Raw genomic sequence first — 12,833 nt, 5'->3', positions numbered from 1 at the left:
CACACACACACACACACACACACACACACACACACACACACTCTTTGCCCTCCTGCCCTCTCCTCAAGCGAGAGTCCCGGGATCGGAGAGAGAGAGAGAGAGAGAGAGCGAGAGAAGGAGAGCGAAAACCACAAAGAACCCCCCCCCCCCCTCCCCCTCCGCCGGCCGCCATGTACAGCGTGGAGGACCTGCTCATCTCGCATGGATACAAACTGCCCAGGACCACCGCGCCCGCGCCCCCTCCCCCGGCGCCCCCCCTCGTCGCCGGCGCCGCCGGCTCCGCCTCCGCCTCCGCCCTGTACGACCGGCACCCGTCCTCCGGCGACTACCAGCGGGAGCTGATGGTGGACAACGGCAGGCCGCCGCTCGGCGCGGGCCGCCGGGACGGCACCCTGAGCAGCTACGAGATGGACCGGGGGCTGGCCATGGGCGTGGGCGTGGGCATGGGGATGGGCATGGGCATGGGGATGGGGGCGGGGCCGTACAGCGGCATGTACGGCGGCGGGGGCGGCGGCGGTGGCGGCGGCCGGCAGGCGCTGGTGAAGGCGTACCCCGGCGCTGGCCTGCCGGGGACTCTGGACGGGGAGATGGTGGACCGGGGTGCTCTGCGGAGGAAGGAGGCCTCCATGTATATCCTGGGGGAGCTGCAGAACCCCCTGGGGGACTCCCTGGCCACGGACAGCGGGTGAGTTCGACCGTCTCCCCCACCCCCCCCCCCCCCCCCCCCCCCCCCCGTTTCCCCCTTCTGCTCCCCTCTGCATACTACTCACACGTTCGAATGACCCCTCCCACACTATCCATCCACACCACACCCAGCCTCACAAGCGCGCACACACACACACACACACACACACACGCACACAACGCATACTACTCACACTCATGCACTGACTTGCGCACACACACACACACACACACACACACACACACCTGCCCTACCCCTTACCTTCCCTTTCTCCCTTGCTGGGGCCCTTTGGTGTTGCACACATATCTGAGTCTGCACTGCGCAGCCCCTTCTCCCTCTCCCGCTCTCTCTCTCTCCGGCGCCCTCTCTCTGTCTCCGTGTCTCTCTCTATCTCTCTCTTCTCCTCTTCCTCCTCCTCCTCCTCCTCCCTGAGCTGCAGAACAGCGTGGCTGCAGCAGCAGCAGCAGCAGCAGCAGCAGTACTGCATTTCTCTCCATGCTGGGATTTAGAGAAAAAAAACACACCTTTTTTTTTGGGAGGGGGGGAGAGAGAGAGAGCTGCCTTTCACGCCTCTCCCCTGATTGTTCGCTTCCCTCCCGGGGCCTCCTAAGGTGCAGGTGCAGGGGCTGTATCGCCCCCCCCCCCCCCCCCCCCCCCCCCCAAGCACCAGCGAGCTGGTTGGAGGAGCATGCCTGAAGACAGGCGCAGCGTAATCACTCTCCACTGTAAACACTGGCACACCGCGGCCCGCGCAGCACGTGCTCTGTGATGTAAGCATGTTGCTGGGCAAGTGTGCTCAGCGGCCCCCCCCCCCCCCCCCCCATCCAGCGCGTATAGAGATATAGTATAGAGCGCGCTAGCATATGCTGCCGGAAGATGACGGCGAGCCATCCGCTGCGCTGCCGCTACTGCCTGAGGCGAAGGACTCAGACTCCCCCCGTCAGCGACACACACAGAAAACGGGGCTGTGGAATTGGATGTTTTTTTTCCTCCTCTTTTTTTTGTTTTTTCGTCTGTTTGTCTCTCCCCAAAAAAATACAATGATTTTGAAAAATCATGATCGTAATTATCTTGCTTTTCTTTAGAATTGATTCCGGTATTATTCTATGTTTATTAAAAATGTGTATTGGTTACAATTTTATATTTTGGGTAGCAACTGAGCAACATACGCTAATATTGAGGGCGTATCTCAGCCGGCCCCCCCCCCCCCCCCCCCCCCCCCCCCCCCCCATCCATGGCAGTCATCAGGGAGATCCAGGACACAGCTGACGTGTGACTGATGACATTTGGGGGCCAGGTTTTTTTCCCCTAGTCTTTTTTACAAGATGAAAGTATATGCGTTATACCCAAGAAAATGTGACTCCGTTTCGGAGTCAAAGATTCAAGGGATCAAACGTACTACCGGATCATGAAATGTAGTGTTAAGTAGTAAGGCAGGTGCCCGTTTAGTTCCTTGATGCCCATAATAAACAAGTCGATATCGAAAAGAGAGTTGGCTCCAGGCCAGGACTTTAATAGTCAATTAAATATGCAGATCATATTGCAGGAGTTGCAGAATGTATTCAAGGCAGCGATGCTGACCTAAGCGCATTAGTCTCTTGTTAGGTTGTAATGGAAAGACGTACGTCTCCCCAGGCTGCTTGTACACGGACATTTAGGAACATTACACATTTTTACATTTTCGAAACTAACGTAAAAAAGGACGTTTTGTTGAATCAAAAACAGAGTGATCTATAATTGAAATCAATTGTGAGTAGGCTTTATTCTGGTTGTTTAATCTAATTTTAGTTTGGAGTCAGATGTTTTGTTTGACATTAGTGATTGGTTAAGGAGGCTAGCAGCTAGTCAATATATTCAAAATAATAAATGTGTTTATGGATTGGAAGGCAATGATACTTAGAAGATGATTATGTCTTACCATAATGTGACACAACACCATTGGCAATTTGAAATAACCACAAACTCCTACATTTTGTGTAGTATTGACACATTTTTATTGTTTAAAATGTTCCCATAGAAACAAAGAATCTTGATTGGACCAAAAATACTTTAAAATATACATATAGATTAATATAATATCCAAAGTGAGTGCTTTCATCCAAAATTACCCTTATTTTATTGCAAATGCCGCCAATCTGGCAGTTACATATGTTGGGCATATTTAGTTTTAGTATGTGCTACACGTGAGCCTCCTAAAGTGGCGCAATTTGATTGGTTCGCTATCTCGGGATATTGTGCAACATCCCATGATTGAGATCTCAAACTCGGAATATTGTTTTCATCTAAAAATATCCGTCTCTTCAGGCCAATAAGGACAAATAAATCCTGGCAAAAAGTGTTATCTTGTTTATTCTTGGAGCGTTCACGTGTAGTATATACTATTCACCTCAGGCTCCACTACCCACTATTCACTTTGCCTTCGGCGAATAATTGTTAAATGTATGATATAATATTTTCATATTAGTTATGGTTTTGGTTTAAAGCTCTCACAGGACAACTTACTCGACTTTAACCCCTGGACTCACACCTCCGTCCGTCCTTCCCAGGTTCTACGACGTTCCCAGCCTGACGTACTCCGAGCCCACGAGCCACGAGGAGAGGGACGTCTCCTACTGGCGGCGGCGAGGCCAGGACTTCAGCGTGCTCCTGGACTACGCCGACGGCCGGGAGCTGCGGGCGTCGGCCGGCGCCTGGCGGCCGCAGACCCTGATGGCAGCCGAGGAGCACCGGGCGGAGCGGCACGCGCAGCAGCTGTGGGAGGACATCTCCTGGCTGCGGGACCTGGACGCCGCCCCCGGTCAGCTGAGGGTGACCGGGGAGAGGAAGTGCCAGAGCCTGGGCACGGAGGAGTGGAAGCCGGCCGTGGGCCTCGGGAGGCAGCTGTCCGACGCAGAGGGAGACAGGTGGGCGCTGGAGCAGTACCGGCTGAGGACTATTGAGGGGTCCTTCCACCCCAGAACTAAGGCCAAGTCCCAGTCCCTCCCGAGGGTCTTGTCCCCCGTAGGGATGGAGTGCAGAGAGCTGGTCCCGTCAAGGCCCAGCCTACCCGACAGACAGAGAATGAGCAGCACTGTTTTCACCGGGCCTTATAGTCGCTACGTCTACAGCGGTGCTGTGAGCAGGGACCGCTGGGGCCGGAACGCCTGGCCGAGCAGCCACGTCGCACTTTTGCCGAAGCCCAGGTTCAGCAGGCCTTTGAAGCCGCCGTCGTATGAGATTCACCAGCAGACGAGGGGCAGCGCGGAGATGCTCGCCATCGACCAGGGCGCCAAACAAAAGGACAGGCTCGTGTACTACCCGAGAGGCGGCGAGTTGCAGAGACAGGACTATTTCGCACAACACTCGGCCATCTTCGGTATAGAGCCCCCCGGCTACATCCCACCCCCCTCTTATAGACGAGCCCCGCCCCAAAGAGCAGTGCCACTCAACCGCAACGAGATGGCAAACCTAAGATGGAGGGCAGAGTCTCTGCAGATGCCCGGCTCCGACGCTGGTCGCTGGTTTTCTAGACAGGCAGGTTCTTGGCTGGAACACTACGGGGAGCGAGGCATGTCCTACCGAAAGCCGGTGCGCTCCGTATATGAAGAACATCCGATTCATAGCCGCTCCTTGCCCATTATCGACCCAAAGGTGAGACAAATCTCAGGAGGGTCCGGTGTTACTTCTCTCACTGACACGGACAAGCTCCGGAACATCAACAAAGAGGTTCCCTGTGCTAAGGTTTTAGGACAATCTACACATGATAGTGCCTTCCCCTCATCACGGGGGCTAGCTCAGAACTCCGACAACCCCAAGTCTCTCAATGACAACGACAGCAGTAGTCGGTGGCCAAGCAGGGGACTAAACAAGGGAAGTGACAGTGTAGCCTCTGAGCTGAGCCGAAGTCAGTTCTTTCCTTCTTCTATTCTGGGTAAACCACCACCACCCCCATGCAAGCCTCCAGAACAGGGTACGTCCGAAACTGTGACCGAAGTCAAAAAGCCTGAACCGCCGGAACTCCCAGAGAAAGACAAGTCCAAGAACCTAAAAAAGAAGCTTAGTGAGACGATTTTTTGTTTGGTGTCTGTTCCCGTCACCCCACAGCATGTGGGGATGTCACGTGACCAGAACAACAACGATGAGAAATCACCAGGCCCGGTGGACAGTCCTAGCGAAAACAAGACGGGACACTTAACAAACCAAAGTCTCCAAAGCACATCTTCTGCTGAAGCGGAGCTGCAAGCACTAACCGGTAGCATAGCAAGCAGCAAAACGAGCAGCAGAGCCAGCAGCAAAATGGTGAAAAGAATACCTTGTAGACCCCCTAAGATCAATCATTACAAGGAGCTAAAACTGTCAGGAACCTGGCCTGCAAACCAGTATCGAGACCAGGAGACACAAACCATCCCAGAGGCCCGAAAACCAGAGGCTCCAGAGTCGGAAAACAAGGAAGCACAACAAGATCCTGTTCCCCAAGACATGGACGTTCCCCCTGACGGTGGCGGTGTGATGAACACCTTCACTTTCCCCATAACGGGGGTGAAGAGTTTGAAATTGTCCAGCAACAGCGCCTTCTCCCTGACTTCTTCCTTCTCTTCTTTCTCCAGCCAGCTGAACCAGAGCACAGGTCAGTCGCAAACACCCTCAGGAAACGTGGAGGAGGCCCAACCAGCAGCCTGTGGTGGGCAGGAAGTGTTTGGACAGTTCCTGCTGAAACCAATCAGTCAGCGACCATGGGATTCGGTCAAAGATCAAGAGACGGTCAACAAAGAGCTTCAGGATCAACCGCAGCAGGGCAGCAAACCGCCCAGTGTTGACAAATGCATAGAGGATCTCAACGAGGCCTACAAAGACATCTTGGAGCTTGGTACTGCCAGCAATAAAGCCCCAAATGGTTCTGTGCAGATTCCTGAGCGTATCAAGATACGGCTGTCGTCTGAGCCGCTCAACAAGCCCAGCAGCCTTAGGCGCAGTGCAGTCAGCTGGTCCGTTGACCCGGAGTACAGGGAGATGAAGAGCGCCTTTTCCAGACCTGCGACAAAATCGGTAACTTTCAGCAAGCAGCTTAGGGAGGAGCTTCCCGTCCCACCGCGGGAGACAGGCTTCAGAGAATACAGGGTCATTCCACATCTTTCACGCAGGAGTAGCAGTATCGACGGCAGGACGGTCAAACTGGACCTGTCGGATGAGCCAGTTCTTACGCCAATATGTGACTTCATACTGCCGTCCTCCAACGTCGCCGCGGAGGTTCCCTGGGCTGACAGGCAGCCCATGCAGGACGCGTCCACGCTTACCAGTCCCCCCGATTACGAGGACATATGCCAGACCCTGCGGCAGTCTAGAGACTCTGATATGAACACGGCGGGCGGTTCCAAGCCAAATGACGGTGAGCATTTGCGAGACCTCAATGTGGAATCGGAAGAGGACTGCCCCATTTGTAAAAGAGAGCTTGAGAATCGGATGAGACAGGGCCCACTGCCTCCTCTTCACGAGGAGAACAGCTCAGACAGCTCTGGCAATCAAAATGGCAGTCCACCGCAGTTTTCTGCATTGAGTCCAACCGAGGAGCCGGGAGTGAGTCCTTTGGAGTCTAACCTGACCCTTGAAAAGAGTGAGCAGCATGGAACGCCTGATGAAAAGGTGGGGGCAGCCGGGAATGCAGACGATGCTTCGACAGAGGATTTAAGTAAATGCAGTGAGATAAAGACCGCAGAGAACAGCCCGGAGAATGAAGACACGGCGCCTGTGGCTTCTTTCTTCATCACGGCGGTTGATTTACCAGCAGAGTCCCGAGTCACGGCGAAGCCAGTGAGCACTGAAAAAGAGTCGGCAGAGAGAGACGCCACGGCAGGAAAGAGCCCTGAGAGTGTTGTCGTCAAAAAGAAAGCCTCTGTAAAAGACGCGTGCGAGGGGCCGGACTCTACCACGCCTCAAAACCGGCCGGACCTAGAGAAGAAGCCATTGGCCCTCCCAGAAAGTAGAGTCGTTCTACGGCCCCAGCTGGGGCGAGACCACCCAGGGTTACCAGAGTTCCCACCGGACCGACTGCCACTCTCGGTTCTCCCGAACCCAGACCGCAGGCTGTCTTTAAGCTTGGAAGGGGGGGAGAGGAGGGGACGGGGGGCGGCTCCCAGCCACGTGGTGGTGGAAGCACTGCAGGACAAGATGGCTGCTCCTCCAGGGCGGCCACCCTTTGAAAGGCCGGCGCGGTTGAGGGAGGTGGATACTGTCTACCGCATGAGACGGCTCAGCATTCACAGCAACGACTCTGGGGAGGCGGAGGCGGAGGGAGAGAGCGAGGAGGCCAAGCCAGGGGAAGCACCGCCGGCCTCCCAGAGAGACAAAGAGGATGAGCAAGACGTCACCGGTTCTTGGCAGGCCCCTGGAGAGACGGCGCCGCGGGGCGAGGAGGCGTCCCGTCTTTCAGGTACTCTTAACTTTACTTGATAATTGTGTTGTGCTGAAATGATGAAGGGCAGCGTATGAATGAATACTTCACTTCCCTTGAAACGCCGACTTGGGGGGTAAAGACTGTAAAAATGTGTTAACGTGCATATCTTTATGAAAGGGGTGGTGCAAACTGTTGATAAAAGAAGGAAATGTCGTACCTTCTTTTGATATACGTACGTTTGTTAACTACTTATCGGTGCCATTTCTAGTGACAGTTTGCAAGTTATTGATTAACTATCCAGATATGTGTTGGATTATTATTGCAATCTATCTTAATAACTGCATTATATGCATCTCTAATTTTCGCTTTTGATCAGATTTCACATGCTGATAACTTCTGGCACATCCGCATTGTTGCGGTAGCACCTATTAAAGTCAAACAATTTGGCTAATGTCCATTTTGGCTAACATCGGCTGGCTGGCTACCCTCATATGGAATTAAGTTGGGCACTAAAGTTCAAATACGAAGCCCAGCGTCATTCTGTGTATTCTCTATATATTCTCTGTTTTGATGTTGCGTCCGAGGATAAAGAATGTGCACCAAGGTTTTCTCCTGTCTGAAGAAACTGGAGAAACTGGAGATAGATGATTTTAATGCGTTAGGCAGGAAGTCAGAAACCCATTCTCTACTGTGAGAAACCTCTTTTTTCATCGGTGATGTCAGCAATATGGAAAAAAAGAACACTACGGCAGCCTTGTACAAGTAAAAGGTTTCCATGGCAACATACTAGGTATGATGACATGAGTGCCACGACAAATATAATCACACCACTTTCAGTACTTATTTTTTGTGAGTGGATATCTGATGTCTCAAATCCGGTCTTGGAAGTACGCACAACTTAATTTTATAGCAATTGTAGATGAAACATTTGAGATGCTAACTAGCTAGAATGACTAACCGTTCAGTTGAAAAATAAAGGCCAATAGCAGCAGCCTAAACCCAACCAGACTCATAAACTTCCCAATTTAAGACCTTGGTGAGGCATGGGGCAATCCAATTTGCATCTCTTTGCATCCCTACCGAGGTGATGGAATCATGTGACGGTATAGAGGAGCTATGGTGCCCACTTACAGTTGTTACTTGAATAATTCGAAGGTTCCATTTAATTGCAAAGAAGGTTATGAAAAGGAAGTGTGTGCACGAGTGCGCGTGTGTCTGCATGTGTGCGTGTGCATGTGTTTTAGCTTTTGAATAGTAATTGTGTTGAATATTAATTAGAGCAAAACCGAAAGTAGTAAGGTTTAATAAATGTAGGTTACAATTAAAAAATGGGGATACTAAATGCTAAATAATGGTTATAGTCTGGATAGTGCCACACTTAATGACCTATATGCAACTTTATTCAATTAATAATTATTCAATATGTAAATAATTTTCATAAAAGGCCAATTACGTTACATTACATTTATTTAGCAGATGCTTTCGTCTAAACCGGCTTACAATAGGTGCATTAAAAAATTTTACCCCCCTAAAAGTGGACGAATCATATATTCGTGCATTAAATTCGATATTTCCATTTTAAACATAAAAGCCACTCTGTAAAAGGTGTTGAAACTCCAAATCTTCAAAATTGGCAAAGATAGCTTGAAAATGTTATGGAGTGACACATATCTCATCTCCTATATCTCGTCTCCAGATGAGATAATGAATGACATTGAAATAGCCTCTTCGGATTTCTTTTTAATGCTTCAACATATTGGACCAGTGGTGTTTGGTGTAATCAAGGTGTCCCGAAGATCGCTCATCCTCTCTGCGTGGGCATCGGTGCCCTATCAACATATGTCTGCGAAACACACAAACCCGCTAGTGACAAGCACTGCGTAAGACTCCAGACAGTACAGTCACACTGCTGCCGTCTACGGAGGTGTACGCCATACGTTAAAACGACTACATAGACGGAAACGCATGGCAGCCACAAGATGGTGACATTGCACTCATGACAATGAGAGCTTTCTTTCATGTTTTAGGATTGGGATGTTCCAAGGTCAACTCAAATGACTGGGAACGTACCATCATGGTCTGAATCTGGAATGGGTTGGATTTTTTTCATAGTCGATTAATCAAACAATATTATGCTCCCTAGTAGTCGATTTATTCATTTTCTTCATAAATAATAGCAAATGCCATTGAAAGCTACCAGAATACAAAGTTATGCCTTGATTTATCTGACAAACAGCCAAGAAAAACACAGCTATTTATTTTATAATGATCCATGAACCTAGTATTGGATTTAACCTGCAACAACTAGCAGCAAATGTTTGTTATTTCTATCATTAATGACTGAAATGATCAATCGATTGACAAAATGCTATTCGGTTTATTTTCTGTCGTTGGATTAATGGACCAGTGGTGGCAGCCCTGGTTTCAGCCTCTGATTGTTACCCCAGCAGTGTGACGTGAGTGTGGAAGCTGCTGCCTGTGAACCTCTTTCTCACTGTTCTCTTTGTCTTGTCTTTATGCCACAGAGCCAGCAGACACAGGACAAGTGGGAGGACAGTAGAAAGCTTGCGTACGCCGCCACCATCTGACGTTTTTTAAGCTCCAACACTGTGACCTGGCTGCCTACTAGATTGCCTTCATCTTCATCTTCATCAAAAAATAAAGAAAAATAAAAGAAACACACAAACAGACACAAGAACTAAACTAAAACAAAACTGAAATGGCCTTCTTTGTCCGACGAGAGCATTGTGTACACCTTCACCCCTTGGCGCCACGGCGACTACTAAGAGTGCTGTTCCACTGCCAAATGGAGGAGCCCCCCCCCCCCCCCCCCCCCCCTCATACCCCTCCCCAACCGGGCGGGGCAACTTCCCAACCAGCCCACCCCAACCCCCCACTCCCCCACCTTGACCCCCACCTTGACCCCCCCCCCTGCTCTTCGCTCTTGCCCCCCCCCCCCCCCACGCCTACCTGCCCCCACCCCTCTTCTAGGGTTTCTACTAGCGCGTATTCTTGTAGCGGCTTGATCTTTATATTCTCTCCTATTCCCCCTTCGCTTTCCTCAGTTGGCAGACGTTATGCAATCCTGTTGTGCATACGAAAACACGGTAGAGACGGCGGTTGACTCTGATGCTCCACAGGCAGAGGTTCTGTTTGTTTTACCTTCCCCCCCCCCCCCCCCCCCGGAGGTTTTTGTTTTTATCCGGCGGGGGGGAGGGGGGGGGGGGGGGGGGGGGGGGGGGGGGTTATGAATGTAAGTGCTTATGTTTTACTCAACGTAGACATAGAAGAGCTACTGTCGCATAAGCTGTTATTTTCCATTCAATCTACACCAAAATTAACTTTTTATTGTTTCTTTGACTTCTCAGTGAGGTGTTATGAGAACTGTTTCAAGACTGGACGTAACTGTCTCTGGCTCAAGAACTGTTATGATTTTTTCAACTTTTCATTTTTTTAATGATGACATATTGTGCCCTATCTCATCGCTTTGCAACATGCTAATAAACTCCATTACCCATGGTGCTCTTCAGTGAAGAGTGACTCTAACATGCATAACTGAGTAGATCCATGTTTGCGGATTTCTATGACACGTTGGTTTTTCGAGGAAAGAGAGAGAGAGAGACGGATAGAGTGACAAAGAGAAAGATAAAGAGAGAGAGAGTTGCCTTCTGTTTCCAGATGAGTGTGTCTCTGCCAGTCTGCAGGTGTGGTTCCAGTCCGGGCATAAGCTGCGAATCCCAGGTCATTTCTATCCAGAAGCAATAACGGCATGGCTTGTTAAGGGTTGAGTTGTAGTCTTACGTTGGCATCTTAAGGACTACAACTAAGATGGAAGGTCAAAAAAAGAAAGAAAAAGAAAACGAAAAAAATATCATGCGGATATAGAGATAGAGCAATATTGTTGTACAAACAGCTTAAGTGGCTTAGTGGAGCTACCTTGAACGACGTTGAAACCGTTGTCAGGAGATTTTAATGTAAGCCTGTCATTTGAGTGATATTACAGGGAATCCTGTCAGGGTATCTGGTTATGGGGGGGGGATGTTATTTCATGGTAGAAATCTATGTTCCATACGTCTGTATCAAAAGAGTCAGCATTTCACCAAATATTTATTTTTGTTATCATTAAAATTGTTAATCAGTTTGCATAATGTATAAAAAAAAAGGAAATATATTTTAAATATTTTGAGAGATATTTTGTATCTAGCCATGCATTTTTATTTCTCCACACTTGTATCAAGCCGAAAGTGATCATATGTCTGTAAAGTATCATGTTAAGAGTGCATATACATTTTCTAGTGCTTTAAATAAAAAGGAAGGTTGTTTGTAGGATGGGACGGCCCCCGGACAGTGTGCCTTGATCACACCTCGTTGTTTAGTGGAAGATAGGGCGTGTCATCTTTGTGGGTTAGTTCCATGGACATTTTAAAACGATTGTGCCATGTTTTTCCTATTTAAAAGCGATTTTTTTTTCTAAGCTAAAATAAGGGTTGATGTGGGGCACTGTTTGTGATACTCATTATCATTTCAGTTGTATTTCCTGTGATCTGGGGTGAGACATGGTATGTTGTTTTGTTTCGTTTGTTTGCAGTCTTTGTACGTCTTCGAATCACGGATGGTTTTGTTAACGGTTCATAGTAACATTGTTAGAAATAAAATGGTGAAAATATCACGTTTTATCCCCCTCAGCCTTTTCTATCTTTCTGTCAGACTTTTTTCTTTATTCTTTTCTTTCTTTCTTTCTATCTATCTTTCCGTCTGTCCTTCTGTCTCCCTTTGTACCTATATCTGTCTTTTTTCTGTTCTCTCTCTTATCTTCGTTCTTCTTTCGTTCCACAGTGCATTCATGTTATGTAAAACACGATGTTGTCACTGCCACTACTTGCCTGTAAGGTCTTCAATGTGTAATGCTGTTTCTACCGGGAAAACTAAAGCGTGCGTATTTGCGATTGGGAAAAGCACTGCGATCATATGTACCTTTTTTGTTTTTTTTCCTGAAACAGCACTGTTATTTCAGTGCAACCAACCAACAATCAATTTTCACAATCAATTCAACTCCTTCCACAAGTTCACTTAATTGTTATGTAGCATTTTTGCAGCTGTAGCATTTTATCAACTCAAGTTTTGTCTTAGTATTTTCAAGTGACATATTTACTGTAAATTTGAAAGGATCATATCGCCTTATTATGTATGCATTACATTATACTCAAGGCAATGCCAAATACTACTATTGTACTAAGCACTGTTTCATAATCTTAGGTCTTACAATCAACTTAGGTTCTGCCACGGCCCTAGCTAGAGAGGTCTTGTAGCAGCGGCGATGGTCTGGGGTTCGTGCTATTCACCTAGCGGAACACTGAATCAAAACTGTGAACTTTAGATATGAAAAGTAACCTTGTAAATTAGGCTTAGGATTTGTATGCTGGGCAAAAAAAGAAAAAGAGTTTCAAAATTATCCCCCCCCTCCCCCCCCCCCCCCCCCCCCCCTATAGTCAGCAATCCCAGGAGAGTCAAACCGCCACCTGCCCCTCCCCCCTCCACCCCCTCCACCCCCCCACCAATTGATTTCAAACTACATCTCACTTTTCAATTCATACTCCAAGACTCAGTGTCGTATTTTAACCTGCCCCGGTCTACACTAAAATGGCTATTTCGGTAAACACACACACACACACACACACACACACTAACACACACAGACACCCATTACACACACATACACACTGACACATGGACATACACACACACACACACACACACACACACACACACACACACACA

At 48.8% G+C, this 12,833-nt stretch overlaps 1 protein-coding gene and 1 pseudogene across 1 annotated transcript; both read left to right on the top strand.

Annotated features, from left to right (window-relative positions):
- LOC115548594 (uncharacterized) overlaps positions 1–342 on the top strand; it is an 8,510-nt pseudogene extending 8,168 nt beyond the window's left edge.
- jcadb (junctional cadherin 5 associated b) lies at positions 259–9,864 on the top strand. Its single transcript, XM_030365016.1, has 3 exons — positions 259–685; positions 3,232–7,091; positions 9,581–9,864. The coding sequence occupies exons 1-3, from the start codon at positions 342–344 to the stop codon at positions 9,613–9,615; spliced, it is 4,239 nt and encodes a 1,412-aa protein (XP_030220876.1). The 5' UTR covers positions 259–341; the 3' UTR covers positions 9,616–9,864.
- Positions 9,865–12,833: the final 2,969 nt, after the last annotated feature.

The sequence above is a fragment of the Gadus morhua genome, chromosome 8 (assembly GCF_902167405.1).
Source record: "Gadus morhua chromosome 8, gadMor3.0, whole genome shotgun sequence".
In the NCBI taxonomy this organism is placed as follows: domain Eukaryota; kingdom Metazoa; phylum Chordata; class Actinopteri; order Gadiformes; family Gadidae; genus Gadus; species Gadus morhua.
The sequence above is the reverse complement of the archived record's forward strand: the minus strand, read 5'-3'. Positions and strand labels throughout refer to the sequence as shown.

Coding starts and splice junctions, on each gene's coding strand:
- jcadb (XM_030365016.1), top strand. CDS start 342: ATGGTGGACAACGGCAGGCCGCCGCTCGGCGCGGGCCGCCGGGACGGC. Junction 686..3,231: donor TCCCTGGCCACGGACAGCGG/GTGAGTTCGACC, acceptor CGTCCTTCCCAG/GTTCTACGACGTTCCCAGCC. Junction 7,092..9,580: donor GGAGGCGTCCCGTCTTTCAG/GTACTCTTAACT, acceptor TTTATGCCACAG/AGCCAGCAGACACAGGACAA.